This window comes from Sarcophilus harrisii, unplaced genomic scaffold (assembly GCF_902635505.1).
Source record: "Sarcophilus harrisii unplaced genomic scaffold, mSarHar1.11, whole genome shotgun sequence".
NCBI classification, from domain to species: Eukaryota; Metazoa; Chordata; class Mammalia; order Dasyuromorphia; family Dasyuridae; genus Sarcophilus; species Sarcophilus harrisii.
Window position 1 is genome coordinate 1 of NW_022290856.1, and position 25,620 is coordinate 25,620.

The window sequence follows — 25,620 nt, forward strand, 5'->3', positions numbered from 1 at the left end:
TGAGATCTGTCTGGAGGTCATAAAACAAAGTTACTGACAGAGATGTTGCTTCTGAAACAATGTGTGCTTTTATTTTATAATTTTGCTGTACTTAAAAAAAAAACTTTTATCTATTCTGTATTGGGAATGGAATAGACAGGCTCAGAGAAGCAATGCTCAGTGTGCACCTTCCCTCCCTCTGATGTAACAATTCTTTTGCCCTTCTTCATGGGATGCAATAGAGTCTCTTCTGTCTCTCTTTTTCTTCTCCCAGTACAATCTTTTTTTTTTTTGGTCACCCTGCAATTGTTTTATATTACCACATCAGAATTAACATAAAACCACACCCTCTGTCTTTGTTTAAGGCTTCTACCAGCCCCAACAGAGATATGGTTTGTCCGAGTTCTTTCCATAATATATTTCTGAGTCCCAGAGCAGTTTTTACCACCAGTGCATGGTTTCCCAAGAAGAAATCATGTTGGCATTTTTATTCTCCACAAAAAAACATATGAAGGACCTTAATCTTGCATGTGAGCATTCGGGCTATTAATAAAGCAGATATAGGAGAACCTTTATAAGGCTATTAACCTTTATTTTTGCCTGATGAAAAATGCCAAGTACAAAGAATTTGTACTTGCTCATGGTGCCTGGCGTATATACCTCAGGCACTTAGTAAATGATTGTCTGATACGGCTTCTCTGGACACAGACCCTAGCGTCTCCAGATTTAAAAAAAAACAAAAACATCAGTTATCAGAGCAGGAAGCCAGGGAAGAGTATGAGGACCTGTGTGTCCTTCAGAAATCCACCAAGTTAGAGAGGTCCTGATCTCCTGTTGGTGGCATTTTTTATGCCCTTGAGGGACTAGAAAGATTTATTGGGAAAGAGGGGCCAATCTGGTTCCATTCAGTTGAAACATATTTTATGCTGCTTACTATGTGCCAGGCTCTGTGCTACACTGGAAATAGGAAGAATTGTGAGATAGTCCCTGATCTCTTAAGGAGCTCACAGACTAATGGGAAAGTCAACAAACAACCTTGAAAAAGCAAGTCATGTACAGGAAATATTGTAAATAATCAACATAAAAAAGGTGCTAGAAATTTGAGAAAGAGAAAATCCTCCTATAGATGGTGGGGTTCAACTGGAACTTGAAGAAAGCCAAGGAAGTCAGCAGGCAGAAATGATAAAGGAGAATGATCCTGGCACGGGGCATCCTCTGAAAGAAAATGCCCAGATTACAGAGATAAAAGAGCTTGTGCTAGGAACAACCAGAAGGCAGATGTTTCTGAACTGAAGAATTCATCTTAGAAATGAGGAAAAGTGTGTAAGGTGTAAGGAAGCTGGTCAGGCAGATGTGGGTAGTTTGTAAAAGGCTTTGAATGCCAGAGAGGATTTTATATTGGACCCTGAGTTGATAGGGAGCCCTGGATGATTGAGTACAAGGACAGGTAGAAGGACAGAGAGAGGTCACACAGTACAACTTGTGTAGGCTACCTGGTAAGACTGTGTGGCACAGTCTGGAATGGGAATATACAGCAGGTAAAGACCTTGACCAATTTTTGCTCAATTCCTTATATATTTGAGAAATATCATTTCTATTTTAAAAACTTGCTATCAATTTTCCCTCACCTGTTTTCTTCTACTTTTGACTTTATAATTTTTGTGCCAATTTAATTTCATGTAATGAAAATTATCTGTTTTGCTTTCCTTAATTCTATTTCTTGTTTTGTCATAAAGTCTTCCCTTATGCAGAATTCTAAAAATTACATTTTTCCTTGACTTCATAATTTACTAATAATACCACTATTTATGTCAAAATCAGGAACCCATTTTGACCTAATCATGGTATAAGATGTGCCATGTAGATTTTTGCTTAGTTCTGCCAAACTGCTTTCCAGTCTTCCCAGCAATTTTTGTCAAATGATGAATCCTTAATGGCAAAGCTTGGACGTTTAGGTGTACCAAACATTATATTACTGTGATGATTTCCTGTAGTGTATTGTTTACCTAATCTATACCACTGATCAACCCCTCTAGATCTTAGCCATTATCAGATTGTGTTTATGATCCCTGCTTTGTATTGCATTTTTTTTTTCTTTTTTGCTGTGGCCATCTGAGGTTAAGTGACTTGCCCAGGGTCACACACCTAGGAAGGGTTAAGTGTCTGAGACCAAATTTGACTCAGGTCCTCCTGACTTCAGGCTCTATCCACTAAGCCTCCTAGCTGCCCCCTTTGTATTGTATTTTAAAATCTAGCATTACTTCACTACATTCCTCCCCATTTTTAATTTGATTCCCTTTAAATGCCTTACCTTATGTTCTTCCCAAATGAATTTGATTATTATTTTTTCTACTTCTATAAGTCTTTGGTAGTTTAATTGCTGTGGCACCAAATAAGTAAATTAACTTAGCTAGAATTGTCAGTTTTATTGGCTCAGCCTCCCGATGAGCAATTCATATTTCTCCTGCTGGATAGATATGTCTTTATTTGTGTGAAGAACGTTTTCTCATTGTTTTCATGTAGTTCCTGGATTGCTGTTGGCAGGGAGATTTCTGAATATTTTCTAACGTTTGCTGTTGGTTTAAAAGGGATTTTCTTTCATTCTCTTCCTCCTGGGTCTTATTGGTAGTCTAGAGAAATGCTGATCATTTATGTGAGTTTATTTTGTATTCTTTAACTTTGCTAAAGTTGTACATTGTTTCCACTAACTTTTTTTAAATTGGATTCTCTAGTGTAGTCTAATTATATACTTAGAAATGATATATGATATCTTGTATCATTTGCAAAGAGGAGTGTTTTTGTGTCTTTGCTGACTTTTTATGTTCTTATTTGTTATATTTTTTGTCTTCTGTCTATAGCTAGGATTTCTAGTACAGTATGGAATAATTGTGGTGATCATGCTCTTCTTTGCTTTACAGTTGATGTTATTCATAAGACTTCAAGTTTATTCTTATAACATATAATGCTTGCCTTGGTTTTAATACATAGTACTTATCATGGTAAGAAGGGGTCAGTTGATTCCTGTGCTTTTTAATATTTTTAATGGGAATAAGTTTCTTATTTTGTTTAACAATTTTTTGACCTCTTTTGATGTAATCTCACAGTTTTTCATTGGTTTTGCAATTGACTTAGTCAGTTACACTGACAGGATTCTTAACATTAACACAACCTGAATTCATGATATAAAGTCCACAGGTCATAGTGATTGCTCTCTGTAACCTACCACTGCAATCTCCTTTCGTAGTATTTGATTTCAAATGATACTTTGCTATTCATTAAGGAAAATGGTTTACAATTTTCTTTCTCTGGTTTTGCTGTCTTTAGTTTAAGTATTAAAACTGTATTTTTGCTATAAAAGTCTTCCTTCTTTCCATATTTTATCAAAGGATCTATCAAAAATTTGGATGAATTCTGACTTAAATGTTGGTTGAATTCTATTATACATCTATCTGGTCCTTGGGATTACATCCCAAGTGAGTTTTTTGAAACTCACTTGTGCCCACATTTTGGCGCCCAAACAGGGACAAAATCCTGATTCCAGTGGAAAAGCTCCGATCCTGATACAGTGGAAAAGCCTCTAATCCTGAATCCAGTGGAAAAGTCACTTCAACCCAGAAATTAGGAACAAGATCATCACATAGACCTACATCTCATACCCCATACCAAAGTAAGGTCAAAATGAATACATGATTTGCGAATAAAAGATGATACCATAATCAAATAAGGAGAACAGGGGGTGGTGGTGGGGAGTGTGACCAAGAACAAACAGCAATATGTTGCAATAATGTAGGAATAAGATGTCTGTATCAGCATGATGGCAGTCTATGAGAGAAATGTTATGAAAGAAAATTTGAAAAGCCTTGACAAAGGCTTTTGATCTTACAAAATATTGAAGAGTCAAGGATGTCAATTAGATCATGAGTTTAGGTGACTGGGAAGATGGTGGTATTCTCAACAGTAATAGGAAAATTTCGGGGGGAAAAAAGGGATGGTATTAAACAAAATAAAATGAATTTGGTTTTAAGTGAAAAAAAAAAAAAGAAACTCCCTTACGCCTTGTTCAGTATCTATTTTTGTGATGGGATTATTGTGGCAGTCCATTTCCTCTTGTCTTCATATGCACAATTTATACTTTTTATAACCACCCATTTCATTTAGATTTTCATTTAACCTTACATATGACCGTGAAAACGACTTCCTAATAATTAATTTCATCATCATTGGTTATGCAATCACTCTTATTTTTCTTCTTCTATTTTTAAAATGAAATAAGCAATACTTTATTTCATTGTTTTATAAAACTAACTCAGTTTATTTTATTATTTTTATGTTTTACTTTCAATGTTAATTATTTTTACCTTTGATTTTCAGGATTTCCATTTTTATTTAATTGGATATTTTAAATTATATGTTGTTTTTTTTTTTTTTTTTTTAATTTTAGGCCCAGTACCTTGATTTGCTCTATTTCTGTTTTATTGAAATAAACCTTTAAAGAAAGAAAAATTCTGTAAGGACGACTTTGATTGCATTCTCCCATTTTGGTTATGTCGTTCCACAGTTAGCATTCTGTCTAACGAAAATATCGATTCTTGCCTATGCTTTACTCCTTGTCCCACTAATTCTTCAGAATTAGGCCATGGAGTTTTCAGTCAACCGTCATGGCTGCTCTGGACCTGATGTCACAGTCTCCTCCCCTATCTCTTCCCTTGGCGCTCTCCTCTGGAAGACTAGCGCCGCCCTGTGGTGATGTCACAATGACCACCCCTCCCACCTTCCATTAGCTCTCAGTCTTGTCTCCAGGTGAGGGCGTGTGGGGCCCAGAGCAGCTGGAGGTCTGCGCGCTCCTCCCCCAGTGCCCTCCCCTTCAGCCCTTTTGCCCCTCCCCTTCATTAGGTCCATCTTACCGCCATCTTCAAGGCTGACCTATCCTAAGGGTCCTACTGGTGCCTCAGTGTCTGTGAGGAAGGTAAGTGCCCCCTCCCCTGCTTCTACCTCAGCCTCTCTATTTCTTCTCTCTTCTCTTCCTTCTCACCCCCCACCTTTTCATGAAGCTCCCCTCTCCCCACTTGGTTTCTCTTAGTGCTGAGCAGGATGTGTGTAAGAGGGGGTCAAAGGTCCTGGGAGTATCAGCACCTGGTGTGTGGGGTGGGGGGGGAGGGGGGCTGCCTGTGCCGGTGTGCGGGTACTTGTGTGTTCCTGAAGGTGCCTGGGGCTTGCGGCCCACCCAGGCTTTTTCTTGCCTCTTTTAAGTTGCAGAAATTGGCCCCATTCTATCTGTCAGCCATAAGATTTCACCTTCAGAAAGAAAGATGGTGGCTCTGGGGCTAGGGGAAGGGACTGTGGGACTGCATCACCTCAGGAGCCAGGGAGCAGGTTCTCCCTACGGTGGCCTCCTCAAAGTGCCCCCGCCGTGTCCTGGAGGAAGGATTGTTTCTAGAGAAGAAGAGGAGGAGGAGGAAGAGGGTGAAGCGGGAGGAGGGAGAGAGGGAGGGAGGAGGGAAAAGGAAGAAGGTGAAGAGGGAGGAGAAAGATTAGGAGGAACAGGAGAAAGAGCAGGAGGAGGAGGGAGGGAAAAACAGGTAGGAGAGAGAGGATGAGGGAGGAGGTAGGAGGAAGGTTCAGTCCTCATGGCTTATGGCTCTTCTCTCTTTGATCTAATTTGATCCAATACAGGGACGCTGATTAATACCAGTGGCGGAGGTGCTGTTCCTCTCACAGACGCCAGCCCAGTCGTAACTGGACCAAGACCAGCAAGGTGACTCATGGAGGGGGACGTGCAACGGTTTACTTCCTCCAACCATGACGCCAGTGTCTCTGCTGGCTTCAGAGCACTGTATGACCGGGAATTGCTTCTTGATGTCACCCTAGTTATTGATGAGCAGCAATTCCGGGCCCATAAAGTGCTCCTTGCCACCCAGAGTGACTACTTTAAGAAAATGTTCACAACTGAGAGCCAGGAGGGAGAGCAGAAGCCCATTCCTTTGCATGATCTGACTGCTACAGCCTTCAACCATCTCCTAAAATTCATGTATTTTGGATACATAGAATTGAGCATGAATACAGTTTATGAAATCCTGCAGGGTGCCATCAATATTAAACTTAAAGAAGTGGTGAATTTCTGCTGCTCTTTTCTCCTATCCAAAATCTCCTTAGAAAATTCTGGAGAAATTCTGAAATTCTTAGATGAATTTGGTATAAACATGGAGGGAGCCAAAGAGAAGTTGTTTTCATGAACTTTCATGCACTTTCAACCATTTCTGTTAACTTTAAAAAGTCTTTTTTCCTAGAAGTTTTTTTAAACTATGTCCCGTGTCTCACGTGTGATTGGCTTTTTCTCCACACGATACAAAAATTGTTTCAAAATTGCTCAAATTAAATTGACTTCTAGTCACATTGTTATTCGTCTGTGCTTTCTTTACTATATTGATACGCTGTCTGTTCCTAAATTAAACCTTTCCCTTTATTTGTTCTTAGACATGAACCTTCTGAAATGAGATTTGCTTAGATTATTAACAAAATCAAAAAAATTCTGATCCTGCTGGGTACTACAGTATATTATACTTTTTTCAGGGAGAGTGAAGCAGTGGGGAGAATGCCAAAGTGTCATTAATTATATTATAGTTATTTAAACAAGTTCAAATTTGAGGGGTCTAATCCTTATTTGAAATTTGTGAATATAAGAGAAGCATATAATACCAAAGACTACCCTACATTGCTTCAATGAAACTGCTGATAATCTCAAATGGTCACGTCACCCTTTTCTAAAGGCCTTGTTCCTCATGCTTAAATTTTAGATTTACTTCCGGTTGATACATTTTGATGTGCTTCTGGATTTAAAATCAAAGTTTTAGCTGGAGGGGGGGGAGTTGGAGATGTTTTTGTTGTCCATATTAAATGCTAATTCTTTCCCCACTTCTAATTGGCGTAAAGAAAAAAATTGCAGTTTCAAAATGGGATGCAAAACATTAATAGAGCCGGTGTGGTACATTCTTATCACAAAAACATTGTCCCTTGAGCTTTTGTTGAAAGGCACTGCCAAAAACAACAACCACCACCACCACAACAAATATCTTGCTATGCTTCGTCTTCTCTTCTTAGGAATGGCATTGAGACACAATGAAGAGCTCATTTAGTGAATGAAACATGTAGAAACATTTTGCTGAGATGGATTTGTTTTGGTACAAGACTAAACTAAGATTTTATAATTTGGTCATTATACACAGATTAACTTTTATCACATGGATCATCTTTAGAAAGAAATTCTAAATAAGATAAAATTTTTCATTGGGTGGGTAAAGGGTTTGCTTACAGCCTTCTTAGATAAACAGTCTTTTAGCTCCTTGAAGAGAGGAGCTATGTCTTTCTATTTTGACCCTTAAGTAAACACATTTGAATGCCCATTTTCTCCAAGGTACTGACTAAAACTGATTGAAATATTTTGGTTCAAATACTCGCTCTCCCATTACGGATCTGCATCACCTTAGTAATGTAATTTCACCTCCTATGGTCCTCAGTTTCCACATCACTAAAAGAAAGCCTATGAGACTAGGTGATTTCCAATGTGTTTTTTTCCTTTGAAAACCTAACTTATGCTCCCTCACTCATAGACCTTCCCCTGTAATTTGCAATCCAAATTGTACTTCAAATGAGGACAAGGTTAGTATTGGTTTGTTTGGGAACTTTGTATTCTTTGGGATTCTGAAACATGCACCAGCGATGTAGACTGCTTCTGAGCCCTTCATTTTGCTATTGTCATGAGAGGACCAAGGGATTTTGTCCTGTAGGGTGAATCATGTGAATTTCAAATAATTTCTGCTAGAAACCCTCGTGCCCACTATTTTAGAGAAAAGACATTTGGGATAACAATTGTTCTCTCTCTAAAACTTTTTATTTAAAAAAAATTTGATTTAAATCATGAAAACTTTATAAGTAGTCACATGTGTCGTTTTTTCCCATTTGAAGTGTCTCTGGCCTCTGATCTTGAATGCAACCATTCAAATTTAAATTAGAGGGGGCAGAGCCAAGATGGAGGAGAGGACACACGTGTTTTTCTGAGCTCTTCTCTACCTCAAACTCTTTTTACAAAACTCAGCCTCTGAATTAGTGCTTGATTGTCAGAACCCACAACACATTACCAACAGAAGATAATCTCGAAATTTGCCAGAAAAGGTCTCGCTCGTGCGTGGGGATGAAACAGGGCTAGGCCAGACACAGACTCAGGCAGATAGGCAGTGAGAGCACAGAGAACAGCTCACGCTGAGCAGACCGGAGCGGGGTGGGGTGTGGTCTCTGCTGGCTGAAAATCTGCGGGGAGAACTCTATCACAGTGTCAGTTACTCTGGCCTGGCAGCAATCCAGTAGATCAGCAGAGAAGCTATAAACACAAAAGGTGAAGCTTATAACCCCAAAACGCTAGAGTCTCTCAGGGCCTGGCCACACCCACCCAGCCCTGGGAGGGACTCAGCACGATTTCAGCACGCAACCTCTAATCCCAGCGCAGCCGCTGCCTTCCAGTGCCACTTCACTGCTACTTCCTGTTGTCTGTAGAGGCAGCTTGGAAATACCCCACTGCCCCTCATAAGAAGACTGCAGCATTTTTGTTGTTGTTGTCGTTGTTGTTGTTAAAATGAGTAAAAAGGCAAAGCGGGCTCTAACTGTAGATAGCTTCTATACTGAAAGAGAGCAGATTTCACACCTTGAAGAGACTAAAAACGGTTTGTCTTTAGATGAAAGCCCAAAGATGGATATGATCTGATCCCCACCATATAAGGTTCTCATAGAAGAAATGAAAAAGGCTCTTAAATGAGAGCTAGAAGAAAAATGGGCAAAGGAAAGGGAAGCTTGGCAAGAGGGCCTGGATAAGACCTGCAACTCATTAAAAGAGAGAGTGGAAAAAGAAATTCTGGAAAAACAGAATTAGTGAATTGGAAAATGAAAATAACTCCTTAAAAATAAAATTGGTGAAATGGAAAAAAAATGCATAGAACAAAACAACTCATTTAAAAACTCAATCCATTCAGGTGATGCTTCCTGTGGGCATTTTCTTCCAGTTACTAGAGTGGGAGCCCCTTCATGGCACTGACTCTCTATACCTACCTGTAATGTCAGCTTTTAGCGTGGTTCGTGGCCTCAGGAGGACCTGGGTGCTTGCAGAGAGCCAGAACTCTGGAGGCTTTAAAACAAAGGTCTTAACTCAGAGGGTTTGATAAATGCAAATGGTTATTAATTTAACATGGTGATTAATAGTTTCCAGTTCAGTCCGGTATTTTAGAACTTTTTTTATGGCTTTTTATTACGAACATTGCATGGGTAATTTTTTTTGTTCCCTTCAATACTTTGTTCCAGCTTTTCCTTTCCTTCCCTCCACCCCCTCCCCTGGATGTCAGGCAGTCTCATACATTTAAAACATGTTAAGTATATCTTAAATAAATATACGTGTACATTTGAAGTTCCCTTTTGCACAAGAAAAAATTATTCAGGGTAAAAATCGGAAGAAAAACAAAAATCAAGCAGTCCATTCATTTCCCAGTGTTCTTTCTTGGTTAACTTTTTGTTCGTCATTGAGAAATTGGAAAACCGAAACTGAATGTTCTCATTAAGGAAGATATCCACTTCTATGGGAATTGATCCTCATATAGTATTGTTATTTGGAAATGTATAAATGATCTCCTGGTTCTGCTCATTTCACTTAGCATCCAAACTTTAAGTCTCTCCAAGCTTCTCTTATTCACCTGCTGGTCATTTTTACAGAACAATAATTTCCAAATTATACCCACAATTTACCCAGCCATTCTCCAACCTTATAGGCCTTAATTTCAAAGCCAGCCACTATAAAAAAGGGAAACCACAAACATTTTGGGCCATAACAGGCCCTTTTCCCTTCTTTAGTATTTCTTTGGGATATAAGCCCAGTAGTAACACTGCTGGGTCAAAGGACATGCACAGTTTGATAACTTTGATGCATAGTTCCAAATTGCTCTCCAGAATGGTTGGATCTGTAAACAACTCCTCCAACAATGCATCAGTGTCCCAGTTTTCCCACATCCCCTCCAACATCAAGCACTATCTTTTCTTGTCATCTTGGCCAATCAGACAGGTGTGTAATGGTATCTCAGAGTTGTCTTAATTTTCTTTTCTTGGATCAATAATGATTTGGAATGAAGTGGGAAAGCACCCCAAATGGGACTGTGAGAAACATAATCTTGAATCTTTGTAGTTAGAAGTTTATTACTAGTTCTTCACGTCCTAATGCAGATGGTATTTTTACACCCCCAGATGTGCTGGCCTGAAAAACCTAAGACCTTGCCAACTTGATAAATTTAAAGAAATGCTGTCTTATTGCTGTCTGGGAATGACACCCTTAGAGTGATAACTTTTGCCTCCTTTTTAGAATAGAAATTCCTTTATTTTGGACAAATGTATTGGAAATTTTGATGTCTCTTTCTTCCTTTTCTTATAAAAATGGTGGGTTTTTTTGCCTGGGCATTTTGAAATTTCCTACACAGGCTAATTGTATTATATTTCAGAGTCTTGATTCTTTAAAAATAATGGGATTTGGTTCATGTATCTTTTTTTGTATTTAATTTATACTTTTAAATAGTTAAATTCACCATCATCCCCTGCCATCTAAGGGAGGGGGGGGGGGAAGGAGAGGAAAAATTGGAACAAAAGGTATGACAATTGTCAATGCTGTAAAATTACCCATGCATATAACTTGTAAATAAAAAAAAGAGTATATTGGAAACCAGAAAAAAAATATGTGGCCCTGAGACCATTCATTACTGACCCCTCCTGTCTTGGTGTTGGGGGATCAGTCCTGGCCTGTAATAAACGCTCTGAAAACTTCATTATTTTGGCTGCTCTGTGTTTTCTCTTGCCTGGGTACTTCATTTGGAGGCTCCCCAGTGAGATAGCCTTTGGCTCTGTTTGACAGCCAGTCCCTTTCTTTGGAGGGTGAAGGGAGTTACTGTCTCTAGGGGGTGACCACCAAGATATGTTCCTTAGCCCAAGACCTGGGATAACCCACAGCAGTACAAAGGTTCCCTGTTTCAGCATGACAGATGGAGCACTGTTACACTCCTAAGGACTACTCTACCCTGATAGCTCCCCTTTGAGCTACTCTTAATCCCCATCCTTCAACGGCTCAGCTAGGCCACACTTATCTGTCTTCAGGCACCAACCTGGATCCCACAGAGACAGATGACCTGGAGGTATGGGTGAAGCAAAACAGAACTTTATTCTTAGATAGCACATATTTACACCCCCTTCCCCGAAAATCTGGGGGAAGGGGAGGTCCTCTAGGAACCTGGCATAATGGGATTTGCCCAAGAAGAGGGAGGGAAAATGGTGCCAAGGCTTTGAAACCAAGGGGAGACGTGGTCCTGGGGTCCAGACACCGCCTCCTGGGGGTTATGTCCCACCTCCACGTAAGACCTGCCTGCCCCTGGGTAAACCCCTCTCCCTCAGGGTCTTCCCATGCCTTAACTGATTCCTTTGCTTCTAGAGGCTTTTTTAACCCTTAATCCCCTTTATTAAAAGACCCAAGTGTTCTCATGTTAATAATGAGAAGTTTTCCTTCCATAAGCACCCCTAAACAATTTTTAAAAAGAATATTATAAACCCCTTAGAAAAGTAGGCAAAAGCAAAAAAAGAACAATTAAAAGTGGCTTACAAGAGCCCATGGGAAAATAGAAGGGGATGGGGAAAGGAAGTATTTTGGATCCAATCACCAAGCCAAGTCTGGCAAGGGTAGTATCTCTCTCTATGGGTGTTTCCAGGCATTTCTTGGGTCATCCCTTCTCCTTCTTTCAGCCCCTTTTTTAAAGGGACAACTTTCCCTTGTCCTTCTTTCTGGAACCCAGCCTTCCCCCTCAAAGGATCTAAAGACAAAATATCCAACCCCTCCAAAAAGTACCATGAACCCCTTGCCTGTCCCTTCCCAATCTTTCCAAAGGACCCTTTGAATGCCCCTCTTGGGCCCCTTGAAGTGCAGTTTTCATTGAGCTTACTTTTCGTCCTGTCTATAAGAAGTTAAATTGTATCATTCCTGGAGAGAGTCTGGTATCCCTATCCAGGCACAAAAAATTATAAGCATATAAAGTCTTATCCACATCCACTTGTGTGGGCCATCGGGGGGTTCTGTCTTCTTCCTTCCCCTTTCTGTTTAATAAGGGTAGCCTTCAGAGTACAATGGGCCCATTCCACTAGGGCCTGACCCTGTGGATTATAGGGAATCCCTGTAACATGTTTAATGGTAAATGTGGCGAAGAAGGTGAATATCTTCTTAGAGGTATAAACTGGCCCATTATTGGTCTTTATGTTATTAGGAAGTCCATAAGAGTAAACATACAAATGTTTAATGACTGAAGGAATGTTCTCATGGGAGGCCACTGTGGCCCAAAGGAATCTAGAAAAGGTGCCAATACAAATCTGGAAGGTCACACGGCCCATATGTCACGTCCATTTGCCACAGATCATTGGGGAATGAACTCTGGGGATTAACTCATTTACTGGGTAGAAGAAGGAGAAACTGAACACACTGCTTCCCTATCTGTTGGACTTGTTCCCAGGTGACGCCATAAAGGCAAAGTAGAGAATTAGAGGGTAAGTGGAGAAATTCATAGGCACATTCAGGGGGTGTGGCGACCAGGAGAAGGGAGCATTGTAAAATATGATCCACCACCTCATTGCCCTTCCTCCTGCACAGCACTGGTGAGAGTATAAATGCAGAACATAAATGGGTTTTCAGTCAAAAATCAGCTGCAAGTCAGCAAGAAGGTTCAAATTCTGGGAGGATTCCAAAGGCTGTAGACAGCATCCTTAAATGCCTCTGAGCACCCAGACAGGTATGTTTGTCTGATAGAATGTTAATGGTCTTTATTCCTTACATCCTTTTAAGATTTTATAAAGGCTTATCAAAGAAATAGGAAAAGGAATACCCTTTAACCATTAATTGGTTCAACCAATTTCTGAAATAGGTTCAGAGTATTCACCTTGTCTAATTGTAAGTTAGGTATCTGATTGGTAAGTGCAGAAGTCCCCATGCGGAGTCCCAGGTAAATGATGGGATAGTTATGTTGGATCTTTTCTGGGGTACCACCAGTCTATTATGAGCAAGAACGCTCATGATCTCTTTAAGCAGGGCAGAGAGATCTTTCCTACTGCTCCTTGATAACAGTATATCATCCATATAGTACAATATGATGGCATGAAGCCACGCCTTCCTAATTGGTCCTAGCACTTGTGCTACATACACCTGACGCAAAGTGGGACTACAACACATCCCTTGGGGGAGAACTTTCCATTGGTAGCCCAGATCAGGCCCTACATTGTTTATAGAAGGACTGGTAAAAGCAAATCTTTATTTTCTCCTCTGGGGCCAGAGGGATGGAGAAGAAACAATCTTGTATGTCTATTATTGTAACTTGCCAGTGGGTGGGTACTAGATTAGGAGATGGCATGTCAGGCTGTGGGTCTCCCATAGGTTCAATTGTAGTATCAATGGCCCTAAGGTCCACTAGCATTCTGAATTTTCCAGATTTTCTCTTTATAATAAATACAAGGCTATTCCATGGGCTGGACGTTGGTTCTATATGTCCAGGCTTCCACTGTTGTTGCATAATTTCACGGAAGGTTTGGGATTTATTAACTGAGAAAGGCCACTGGGGCACCCAAACCGGGGTGCTAGATTTCCATGTTAATGGTGTGGGCGTGATATGAAAGGTGGTGCCCAAGCTCCCAATGGCCCCAATTAAAAATCCTGTAGAGATGGTATATAAACTGAGGCTCCACAAGCCTTCAATATGTCCCTGCCCCATAGATTGTACCTGAGACCTGTGCCCACCAGGGGTCAGAATACCCCCTGTTTGTCTGCAAACTGCCAGGGCAGGTCTTCTGCTGCAACCCCTTTAGATATAGCAGCCGCAAGGGCATCCGTTTGAAAGACACTGGAGCTGACATCCTCACATCTCTATCATCTCTTCCAGGCCAGCCTCCTCATCTAAAGTGATAGGCCTGGCCTTCTGTCATTTAGTATTAGGGTTCTCCCATGCCAATTTCTGTACAAGGAGGCTGGAGACTTCTCTGCCCACTGACCTCTCAATAACCACCTGTAGGCGGGTCACAAAATCAGGAAAACATTCATCTGGGCCCTGTTTAATCTTAGTCATTGAGGGCCTCTGCTTTCCAGAAGCCTGAATTTTGCTAAATACTTGTTGAGCACATTGAGATACAGCTGCATCATATTGCATTTGATCCTCATTTCTTTTATACTTTCCAGCTTTCCTAAACTTGTCTGGGAATCTCCAAAGCCTTCATAAAGGGGTGCAGAGGGAGCTGATGGGAGACATAACTTCTCAGGGAGGGGGAGGGATGAAGGAGAAGGCTATGCCTCCAAGAGGGAGGCAATCTTCCCTCTGTTCTCTTTCTCCTCCCTCCTCTTATCACTGTCCTTTACTTCAAGGTCATATGTCTCTCTCTTTACTTTCTCCTTACTCATCTTATCCCTGCCCCCTCCTGTTCTGTCATATCCACTTCCTGCTTCTTCCTCACTACCTCTTCCTTCTTGCATGTCATATCCACCTCCTTTGTCTTTCTGTTTATTTCCTGATTCTTTCCCACAGCTAACTTCCACTGGCTCCATTTTATGGGCACGGCTGGTCTCAATGAGTGCCAGTTTACGACCCTCATTTGTTTTATGACTCTCCTTTTGCACTTCATTATCTACTTTTAATGGATTGCGGCTTGCACCTCTTAAAGTGCCCCCAAGCACTTGATGCCATTCCAAGATGGCTCCCGGAGCTTCCTTATCATAGGAAGCCATCTGACTACCTACTACCTCCCACGTTTTAAAATTCATTTCCAATACTGCTTGTTTTACTATTCTATAAGCTTCTTTCCCTGGTACCTCCTGGTCTGGGACCCTCATAACAATCTGTCCCATTTTCCTAACGTTCTACTCCCTCTAGAGCAGAGTTCTGTCTCTCTTCCCACCTTTTGCCTGGTACAAGGTGAGATCCTAGCCAAAATTGTCTCCCAAAATTGCTTGTAGAAGCCCTTTTTGTAGTGGCAAGAAACCGGAAACTGAATGGATGCCCATCAATTGGAGAACGGCTTAATAAATTATAGTATATGAATGTTATGAAATATCATTTTTTTAAAGAAACGACAGCAGAATGATTTCAGAGAGGCCTGGAGAGACTTAGAACTGATGCTATGTGATACAAGACAATGACTGTTATGCCCCTATGGACTACTCTAACCTGGTAGTTCCCCTTTGAGCTACTCTTAATCCCCATTCTTCAACAGCACGGCTAGGCCACACTTACCCACCTTCAGGCACCAACCCAGGTCCCATAGAGACAGACCACCAGGAGGTAGGGGTGAAATGAAAGAGAAATTTGTTATTAGATAGCGCATATTTGTACCCCCCTGAGGTTCTGGGGCAAGGGGAGGTCCTCTAGGAACCTGGAATAATGGTATTTGTCCAAGAAGAGGGAGGGAAGTGTTCTAGGCTTTGAGAGCACTAAGAAGGGAGACGTGGTACCTGGGGTCAGACACTGCCTCCTGGGGCTAAACTCACTTGCCTCAGTACCTCTCATCCCTCAGGTCTTCCCACATACCTTGAACTGCATTCCTTGCTTCTAGAGGCTTTTTAACCCTTACATCTCTCCCTCTTTTATTAATAAAACCAAGTGTTCTCATGTTGATGAATGAGAAGCTCTTCCATAAGTACCTCTAAACAATTTTTTTAAAGAATATGTATAAATCACCCTAGAAAAGTAGGCAAAAGCAAAAGAAGCAACAATACAAAAGTGGCTACATAGAGCCCATGGGATATAATAGAAGGGGATGGGAAAGGAAGTATGTTGGATCCAATCACTAAGCCAGTCCAGCAAGGGTAGTCATCTCTGCTATGGTACTGTTTTGGGTCGTCTCTTGGGTCATCTCTTTCTCTTCTTTTTCAGCCCCTGTTTTAATAGGGACAACTTTCCTTGTCCTTCTTTCTGGAATCCAGCGGCCTTCCCCATCAGGACCTGGAAGACATAAATATCCCAGCCCTCTCCAAAGTACTAAGGATGGACCTTGCCAATGTCCTTCCAATCCTTCCAAAGGAAGGACAGTTCCTTTAACAGTTCTCCAGAACTCTGTGAGAGGAGAAGCAACTATACAAATGTTTAATGACTGAAGGAATGTTCTCACGGGAGGTCACTGTGGCCCAAAGGAATCTAGAAAAGGTATCAATACAGACGTGGATGGCCACAAGGCCCATGTGTGTCACGTCCATTTGCCACAAATAATTGGGGAATAAACCCTGAGTTTAAACTGGGTGGAAGAGGGAGAAACTGAACACACTGCTTCCCCATCTGTTGGGCTTGTTTCCAGGTGACACCATAAAGGCAATGTACAGAATTAGCAGGTAAGTGGAGAAAATCATGAGCACATTCAGGGGGTGTGGTGACCGTGAGAAGGGAGCATTACAAAGCATGGTCCACCACCTCTTTGCCAGCAAATATGCCTCCTGTACAGCACTGGTGAGAGTATGCATGCAGGATGTAAATGGGATATTTCCTAGTCTGTAAAATCAGCTGCAATTCAGCAAGAAGGTAAGCAATTGAAGGATTCTGTGGCTGTAAGACAGAATCCTCAATGCCTCTGAGGACAGCATATAAGTTGTCTGATATAATGGGCTCTGGGTATCTCTTACATCCTTTCAAGATATCATATAAAGGCTGCATCAAAGAAATAGGAATAAGGACATGAGCCCTTAACCATTGAATTTGTCCAACCAGTTTCTGAAATAGGTTCAGAGTATTCACCTTGTCTAATTGTAAGTTAGGTATCTGATTGGTAAGTGCAGAAGTCCCCATGCGGAGTCCCAGGTAAATGATGGGATAGTTATGTTGGATTTTTTCTGGGGTTACCACCAGTCTGTTTTGAGCAAAAACTCTCATGATCTCTTTAAGCAGGGCAGAGAGATCTTTCCTACTGCTCCTTGATAACAGTATATCATCCATATCCTGCATGTAACCCTAAATGAAGCCATGCCTTCCTAATTGGTTCTAGCACTTGCACTATGTACACCTGACACAAGGTAGGGCTACAACATCCCTTGGGGGAGAACTTTCCATTGGTAGCCCAGATCAGGCCCTGCATTGTTTATAGAGGGAATGGTAAAATCAAATCTTTTCTTATCCTCTGGGGCCAGAGGACTGGAGAAGAAACAATCTTGTATATCTGTTACTGTAACTGGCCAGCCAGTGGGTACTAGATTAGAAAATAGCATAGAAATTTGTTCCAGTAATTTGTTCCAGAAATTTGTTCCAGTAAGTTCACAACTCATCTTTCATATCTAAGTAGGCAGTCATAAGTCGAACATTATACAAATCATTTTGCTTTAAAATACCGAATACATATAAAAATTCCAAAGTACATATTGCCCATAATAGAAACATTTTCAAAAGGACAAAGAAAAAAAAAACACTTATTTTCAGAAGCCCTTTAAATGATCTCCATTAGGACATGAAGAACTAGTAATAAACTTCTAACTACAAAGATTCAAGATTATGTTTCTCACAGTCCCATTTGGGGTGCTTTCCCACTTCATTCCAAATCATTATTGATCCAAGAAAAGAAAATTAAGACAACTCTGAGATACCATTTACCTATCTGATTAATAGATGACAAAGAAAGATAGTGTGATGTTGGAGGGATATTTGGGAAACTAGGACACTGATGCATTGTTGGAGGTTGTTTGCAGATCCAACCATTCTGAAGCAATTTGAACTATGCATCAAAGTTATCCAAACTGTGCATGTCCTTTGACCAGCAGTGTTACTACTGGGCTTATCCCAAAAATACTAAAGAAGGGACTATGTGCCAAAATATTTGTGGTGGCCCTTTATAGTGGCTAGAAATAAAATTGAAGGATGTCCATAAGTTGGAGAATGGCTGGGTGAAATTATTAATTGTATAGATGTTACAGATATTATTGTTCTGAAAATAGACAGAAGCTTGGAGAGACTTACATGAACTGATGCTAAGTGAAATGAGCAGAACCAGGAGATCATTATACATTTCAACAGCAATACTATATGAGGATCAATTCTGATAGAAGTGGATATCTTCAGCAATGAGAACATTCAGTTCAGTTCCAATTGCTCAATGACGAACAAAACCAGCTACACCCAGAGAAAGAACACTGGAAATGAATGTGGACTGCTTGCATTTTTGTTTTTCTTCCCAGGTTATTTTTACCTTTCTGAATCCGATTTTTCTTGTGCAACAAGGGAACTGTACAAGTATGTACACGTATATTGTATTTAAGATATACTTTAACATGTTTAACATGTATGAGACTGCCTGACATCCAGGGGAGGGGGTGGAGGGAAGGAAAGGAAAAGCTGGAACAGAAGTGATTGCAAGGAACAATATTAAAAAATTACCCATGCATATGTTCTGTCAATAAAAAGCCATAAAAAAGTTCTAAGTACATGTACTGAACTAGAGAACTATTAATCACCATGTTAAATTAGATAACCATTGCATTATCAATTCCTCTGAGTTAAGACCTTGTTTCAAGTATGCTTCTCCAGAGTTCTGGCTCTCTGCAAGCACCCAGGTCCTCCTGAGGCCACGAACCACGCTAAAAGCTGACATTACAGGTAGGTATAGAGAGTCAGTGCCATGAAGGGGCTCCCACTCTAGTAACTGGAAGAAAATGCCCACAGGAAGCATCACCTGAATGGATTGAGTTTTAAATGAGTTGTTTTGTTCTATGGGCACCATTTCACCATTTATTTTTAAGGAGTTATTTTCATTTTCCAATTCACTAATTCTGTTTTTCCAGAATTTCTTTTTCCACTCTCTCTTTTAATGAGTTGCAGGTCTTATCCAGGCCCTCTTGCCAAGCTTCCCTTTCCTTTGCCCATTTTTCTTCTAGCTCTCATTTAAGAGCCTTTTTCATTTCTTCTATGAGAACCTTATATGGTGGGGATCAGATCATATCCATCTTTGGGCTTTCATCTAAAGACAAACCGTTTTTAGTCTCTTCAAGGTGTGAAATCTGCTCTCTTTGATAGAAGCTATCTACAGTTAGGCCATTTTGCCTTTTTTACTCATTTAACAACAACGACATAACAACAAAATGTAGAATCTTTATGAGGCAGTAGGATATTTTCAAGCTGCCTCTACAGACAACAGACTGGTGAAGGTACTAGGCAACGCTGCGCTGGGATTAGAGGTTGCGTGCTGAAATCATTATAATTTCCAAGGCTGGTGGGTGTGGCCAGGCCCTGGGAGACTCTAGCGTTTTGGGGTTATAAGCTTCACCTTTTGTGTTTATAGCTTCTCTGCTGATCTACTGGATTGCTGCCAGGCCAGAGTAACTGACACTGTGATAGAGTTCTCCCCGCAGATTTTCAGCCAGCAGAGACCACACCCCACCCCGCTCCGGTCTGCTCAGCGTGAGCTGTTCTCTGTGCTCTCACTGCCTATCTGCCTGAGTCTGTGTCTGGCCTAGCCCTGTTTCATCCCCACGCACGAGCGAGACCTTTTCTGGCAAATTTCGAGATTATCTTCTGTTGGTAATGTGTTGTGGGTTCTGACAATCAAGCACTAATTCAGAGGCTGAGTTTTGTAAAAAGAGTTGGAGGTAGAGAAGAGCTCAGAAAAACACGTGTGTCCTCTCCTCCATCTTGGCTCTGCCCCCTCTAATTTAAATTTGAATGGTTGCATTCAAGATCAGAGGCCAGAGACACTTCAAATGGGAAAAAACGACACATGTGACTACTTATAAAGTTTTCATGATTTAAATCAAAATTTTTTTAAATAAAAAGTTTTACCAGAGAGAGAAAAATTGTTATCCCAAATGTCTTTTCTCTAAAATAGTGGGCACGAGGGTTTCTAGCAGAAATTATTTGAAATTCACATGATTCACCCGATAGGACAAAATCCCGTGGTCCTCTCATGACAATAACAAAATGAAGTGCTCAGAAGCAGTCTACATCACTGGTGCATGTTTCAGAATCCCAAAGAATACAAAGTTCCCAAACAAAATCAATACTAGCCTTGTCTTCATCTGAAGTACAATTTGGACTGCAAATTACAGGGGAAGGTCTATGAGTGAGGGAGCATAAGTTAGGATTTCAAAGGAAAAAAAAAACACATTGGAAACCATCTAGTCTCATAGGCTTTCTTTTAGTGATGTGGAAACTGAGGACCATAGGAGGTGAAATTACATTACTAAGGTGATGCAGATCCGTAATGGGAGAGCGAGTATTTGAACCAAAATATTTCAATCAGTTTTAGTCAGTACCTTGGAGAAAATGGGCATTCATGTGTTTGCCAAGATTCAAAATAGAAAGACATAACTCACCTCTCTTCAAGGAGCTAAGACTGTTTATCTAAGAGGCTTGTAAGCAAACCCTTTACCCACAATGAAAAAATTTTATCTTATTTAATTTCTTTCTAAGATGATCCATGTAATAAAGTTAATCTGTGTATAATGACCAGAATTATAAAAATCTTAGTTTAGTCTTGTACCAAAACAATGTCAACAAAATGTTTCTACATGTTTCATTCACTAAATAGACTCTTCATTGTCTCAATGCCATTCCCTAAGAAGAGATGGCTCATAGCAAGATATTTGTTGTGGTGGTGGTGGTTGTTGTTTTGGCAGTCCTCACTACTTCCCATATTCCATCATGAATAGAATATAGCCAATATGTAGTTAAAAAAAAAATCAATATTCAGAATAAGGATCCTGTTCCTAATTCTAATAAGTACAATAATGATCAATGATTTAAAAAGAGTTGTTCTTTCTGCCTTCATTAAGTTGTTGGCTATGAAAAAAGAATAAAATGTGTTAGGAGTGTACAAGCTTACATTGGAAATCATCTTTAACAGGGACAGTGTAACCCCAACATTTCTTGTGTTGAAAACTGTGCTTCTACAAAAACCAACTAGGCCAATTCATGTAGAATGAATGACTTATCTCTATTAACTTTTTAATTCCTCTCTTCCTAGAACATCATATAACTGGCAGCTCTCTTCCCTGCACCCCCACATGATTAATTTTCAGAAAAAATCTGCTTTCCTGAATTACTTGGTCACTTTCTCAGCAAAACTGACAACAGAACCATATATTTTTAACATGGGTTCACTGACTATTGGCTATCAGGGGCAAAAACTTCACAATAAAAGGTATATCTGAGAGGTAAAATAGAAGGAAGTAGGACTTGTAAAAAAAAAACAAAACAAAAAAAAAAAACATTACTGCTCTGACTTTCTGAATTATCTATCTAGAAACTTCCCTAGTGTTATAAGAAACTTCTGAACAAGTTGAAGCAGACACAAAAGGCTTCCCTAACGCTATGCACCTTCTGTTCCCACAATCAACGTTTCTGCCTTTCTGTTGTGCCACTAAAGTCAAAACCATCTAAAGAAGCAAGAATTCTAATATAGCATTTAATATAGAGTTCTAACTCAAGGAAAGAATATTTTACTTCAGAGAGGAGCTCTCAGGTTACAGCTTTTGACCCAAGTAATAAAGACACTTGTTTTCACTGTAGAAAAATTAGGTCATGACTAAGAAAAAGTTGATATTTAATGCCTCAGGGAAATAAAGCAGCTATTCACAAATCACTGAAGTATGAAAATCATTTTCAAAGGACAGAAATAATGTTGGATTCTTCAGGGCTGATTGCATTTCTTTTCACAGTCTTGACACAAAACAAAATATTCCTAAGCTAAAATGAATCCCAGAGAAACTACAGACCCAGATGCTCCCATGAAACATTGTGTTATGTAACCCTCCACTTGGATTGGATGTGCTGAAAGCTAGAGAAGAGTTTGATCCCTCCTTAATAATTTAATAAAATTATTAAAGCGTAGTCTTCCCAGTCTTGGAAGGACCTGAAGCCCTCATGACCTTTGAGCTTGGGGACAATATGCTCATGGAGGCTGGATCTTGGAAGTTACTCTTTGACAGAGTTAGTGAAATAGGAAATCAGAGAAAAGTCAGAATTTGTGGAAGGCTATGATGAATCTTCCAGAGAAATAAGAAGCCAGAAGCTAGAGGGCAGCAGTACTGGTGCGATGGAGGATATCTGGCTCATACACCAACAGTAATGTGTTTTCAAAAAGGACCATGATGTCCAGGAGGGATGCGAGAAAATGCAAGGAACCTGGAATTAAGTGAGGGAGGGCTGTGCAAAGTCACCAGCTTCTCTTCCTCCTCGCAAGCGATCCGGTGGCAAGATATAGATCTAGGCTGGAGATGCCCTGGATGCAGAAGACATCTTGGCCTTTCTTCAGCAGGTCTTAGTCTGATGGAAGCAATGACTAGTGACTAACACAAGGAGCACTGAGGTGGAAGGAGTTCCTCTGGCTCTCTAATCAATCTGTTAAAAGGAATCTGGCATTAATGCATCATTGGTGGAGTTACCAACTAATCTTACTATGTTGGAAAGCAATATGGAGCCGTGGCCAAAGGGCAATCGGATCCTTTGATCCAGAAATATCACTCCCAGGTTTGTATCCCAAAGAGATCAGGAAAAAGGCAAAAGGGCCTATTATGCGTACAAAAATGTTTATAGCACCTCTTTATGTGTTGGGCTGGAAATTGAGGTGATGCCCATCTGCTCCTGCGGAAGGGCTGACCAAGCTGTGATGTGGGGTCGCTGGAACACTACTACGGTGTGAGAGATGATGAGCAGGAGGATTTCAAAAAAACCTGGGAAGACCCATGTGAACTGATGTTGAGTTCAGCAGGCAGAACCAGAAGTCTGAACACAGTAGCAGCTCCACTGCGCGATGACTGACTTAGCTCTTCCCAGGAAAGCACTGGTCCCACACTTCCAAGGCTCATAATGGAAAACGCTTTCCACGTCTCAAGAAAGAATTATGGAGTCTGAATGCAGCTCGAAGCAGACTGTTTCCTTTTTTTTGGTGACTTCTCCCTCCTGTTCCATTTCTTCTTTCACAACGTGACTAATATGGAAATATGTTTACATAATTGAACACACATAATTTCTATCAGATTGCTTGCCAGCTTGGGAAAGGATTGAACGGAAGAAAGGGGAAAAAATTGGAACTTAAAATTTTATTTTTAAAGTGAATGTTGAGAAGCTAAAAAAAGAAAAAAAAATAATCCAGTGGAGAAGTGTAGCTAACTAACCTATTTCTTCCCAAGCATAAGCTGCAACTGGTGATATGTCAAAAGTCTCCATTTATCCTCCATTTTAAACCAACTGCAAATGGTGGGGATTTATGGCTAAATTTGCATATCATTCAAGTTTATTTTGACTTGTGACTCAATTTGAATCTTTGAAAGGGCTTTCCATTTATTTAAAAATCCTTGATTGATCAGGATTAATGCGTTTTGCAGGTGTGCATGTATCATTCCATGCCAGGAAAAGGGAAGATAGTGGCAATCGGTGAATACTTGGAAAATAAGTCTAAATATGGGCTCTGTCCAAATAGTAGGAATTTTCCTAACTGAGGGATCAAAGGTATGAAGATTTTAAGAATAACTTCGTGGTCTTATATAAACTGCTTAGCCTAGCAGAGAGAGAACTCAAGCGAATCAAGGACCATTTCAGTCCTAGGCTAAAATGCATTTCTTACAGCCAAGCTAAGTCACTTTGAACACTAATTTAGGTGCCTTAAGCATAACTTCATCCTCCAACTGGAAAAGAAAGAGTGAGACAGAGGCTGCAAGGAAAGGCGAGATCGTAACCCTGAGCGGCTCAGTGGGAGGAGAAAGGCATGGTTTTCTAGAGCCCAGATCCTTTTAAAAATTAAATTCAATAAATGATCATGGACTAATCACTTTAGTTTTCTAAGCCTGAGTTTTTTCCCTCATAAAATAAGAGAGTTGGAGGATATTTCAAATCCCTTCCAGGTCTATGTCAATGCAGATACAGACTGTATCACTGTAAAATAGTTTACCGTAGATGATCACATTTAGTTTTCAAAACAAACTTTTGAGATACATAGAGGGAAACTTTACAAAGAAGGAAACTAAGGTTCAGAAAGGGAATATGATTTACCAGCAACACATTTTAGTCCATCAAGTCTCAAATTAAAGGCAAATTAGAGCCTTTAAATTCCTTTTATTTACCAACAGGCAGATAGACATGAAGATCCTGGGAATGGCAAAAAGCTCCAGACCACCAGAGCTGCTTCCAGTCCAGCTCTCACCTCACCTCTATAATCCAGGGAGACAAATGGCCAGCCATCCTCCCCAAAGCTGACCAATTGCCAAAGAGAGCAGGAAAGGCAGCCTGAGAGAATGAGTACCTCGTGCCCTCAGACCCGGAGGAAATCCTTTGGATCCCAAAGCCTTTGGAACAGCAATATCTCCAGCTCAAAGCTCTCAGCCATCATCCCAGAAAACAACCTTTGCCGAGATGGAGCCGACATTACTGAAGACCCAGAAAGGAGAGTTCTTTCCATCACTGTCAAATGGTTTGGCATCAGAAATTGGGAAGATTTTGCTAGTGGCCAGGACATTAAGGAATGGGACATTTGGAGGAACAATTTATAATTATGCAAATAAACTGACAAAAATGTCCATACTCTTTTACCCAGAGATTTCACTATTGGACTTAGACTCCAAGAAAGTCATCAATATAAAGTCCCTGTGTACAACAAAATATTTATAGCAGAGCTTTTTTGTGAATGCAAAAAATTAGAAACAAATTAAGTGTCATTAATTGGGGAATTGCAAAACAGATGACCACCAACTGGGGAGCAAATTATGGTACTTAAAGAATATTACTCTGCTGGAAGAAATGATTTGTCTGATAAGTTAAATAGGAAAAACCAAGAAAATAATATACACGATGACTACAACAATACAAATGGAAGGAACAATCACATGCAAATCACAAGTTGAAAAATTATAAAGAACAAGAAAGGTTCCAAAAAAGAGATATGAGAGAAAATTCCCACCCCTCCTTCCTGCTATAGAAGGTCTGCAAAGGTTACATTTTGCATATATTTTCAGTTATATTAATTTTTTTTCCTTTTATTGTTCCTTTTTTGCTTTTAAAATAGTATTTATCATATGGGAACAGGAAGGAAAGGGGGTAGAATGCTATGTGAAACTATGGTAACAACAAAACAATAAAAATTTATTTAAAGAAAGAGGAAAAGCGTCCTTTCCATCTGCTTTGCTGTCATATTCTACGGCTCACAGGATCCTTCCTTCTGACTTGCATCTGATACTTTCCACATGATTTGCTCCCGCTATTAGAATGGAAGCCCTCTGAAGGCAGAGACTGTCTCACTTTTCTATCTATTCCCAATACTTAGAATAGAGCACTGCACATGGTCTATCCACTCATTAACTCACCCAACTGTGAATTCTATTACTGAGGCAATATATGGGAAAGTTCTCCTCTTCCTAAATTGCAAGGTCACAAAGCGACCTATTTTGGCCGTCATGTAAGCATCTCTCCTTGCTCATTTCCTCTGCGGGACACCCCTGTGTCGGTGCTCACAGCTCCACTGGCACACACGGTACTCTTACCTGGGATCAGCCCAAGATTTTCTATTAATGCAAGAGCATAAAGGACGTGTCTCCATAGGGAGAGGCAAAGCTTTGGGAAGTAGAGAACATTGGACCAATTCCAATTC

At 40.3% G+C, this 25,620-nt stretch overlaps 1 protein-coding gene across 1 annotated transcript; it reads left to right on the forward strand.

The window, feature by feature from the left end:
* The first annotated feature begins 4,749 nt into the window (after positions 1 to 4,749).
* Positions 4,750 to 6,341, forward strand: LOC100923998 (kelch-like protein 15). Its single transcript, XM_031945290.1, has 2 exons — positions 4,750 to 4,945; positions 5,653 to 6,341. Exon 2 carries the CDS (start codon positions 5,742 to 5,744, stop codon positions 6,210 to 6,212), a length of 471 nt encoding a protein of 156 aa, XP_031801150.1. The 5' UTR covers positions 4,750 to 4,945; positions 5,653 to 5,741; the 3' UTR covers positions 6,213 to 6,341.
* Positions 6,342 to 25,620: the final 19,279 nt, after the last annotated feature.

What these genes read in the sequence shown, in the direction of transcription:
- LOC100923998 (XM_031945290.1), top strand. Translation starts at nt 5,742, where the DNA reads ATGGAGGGGGACGTGCAACGGTTTACTTCCTCCAACCATGACGCCAGT.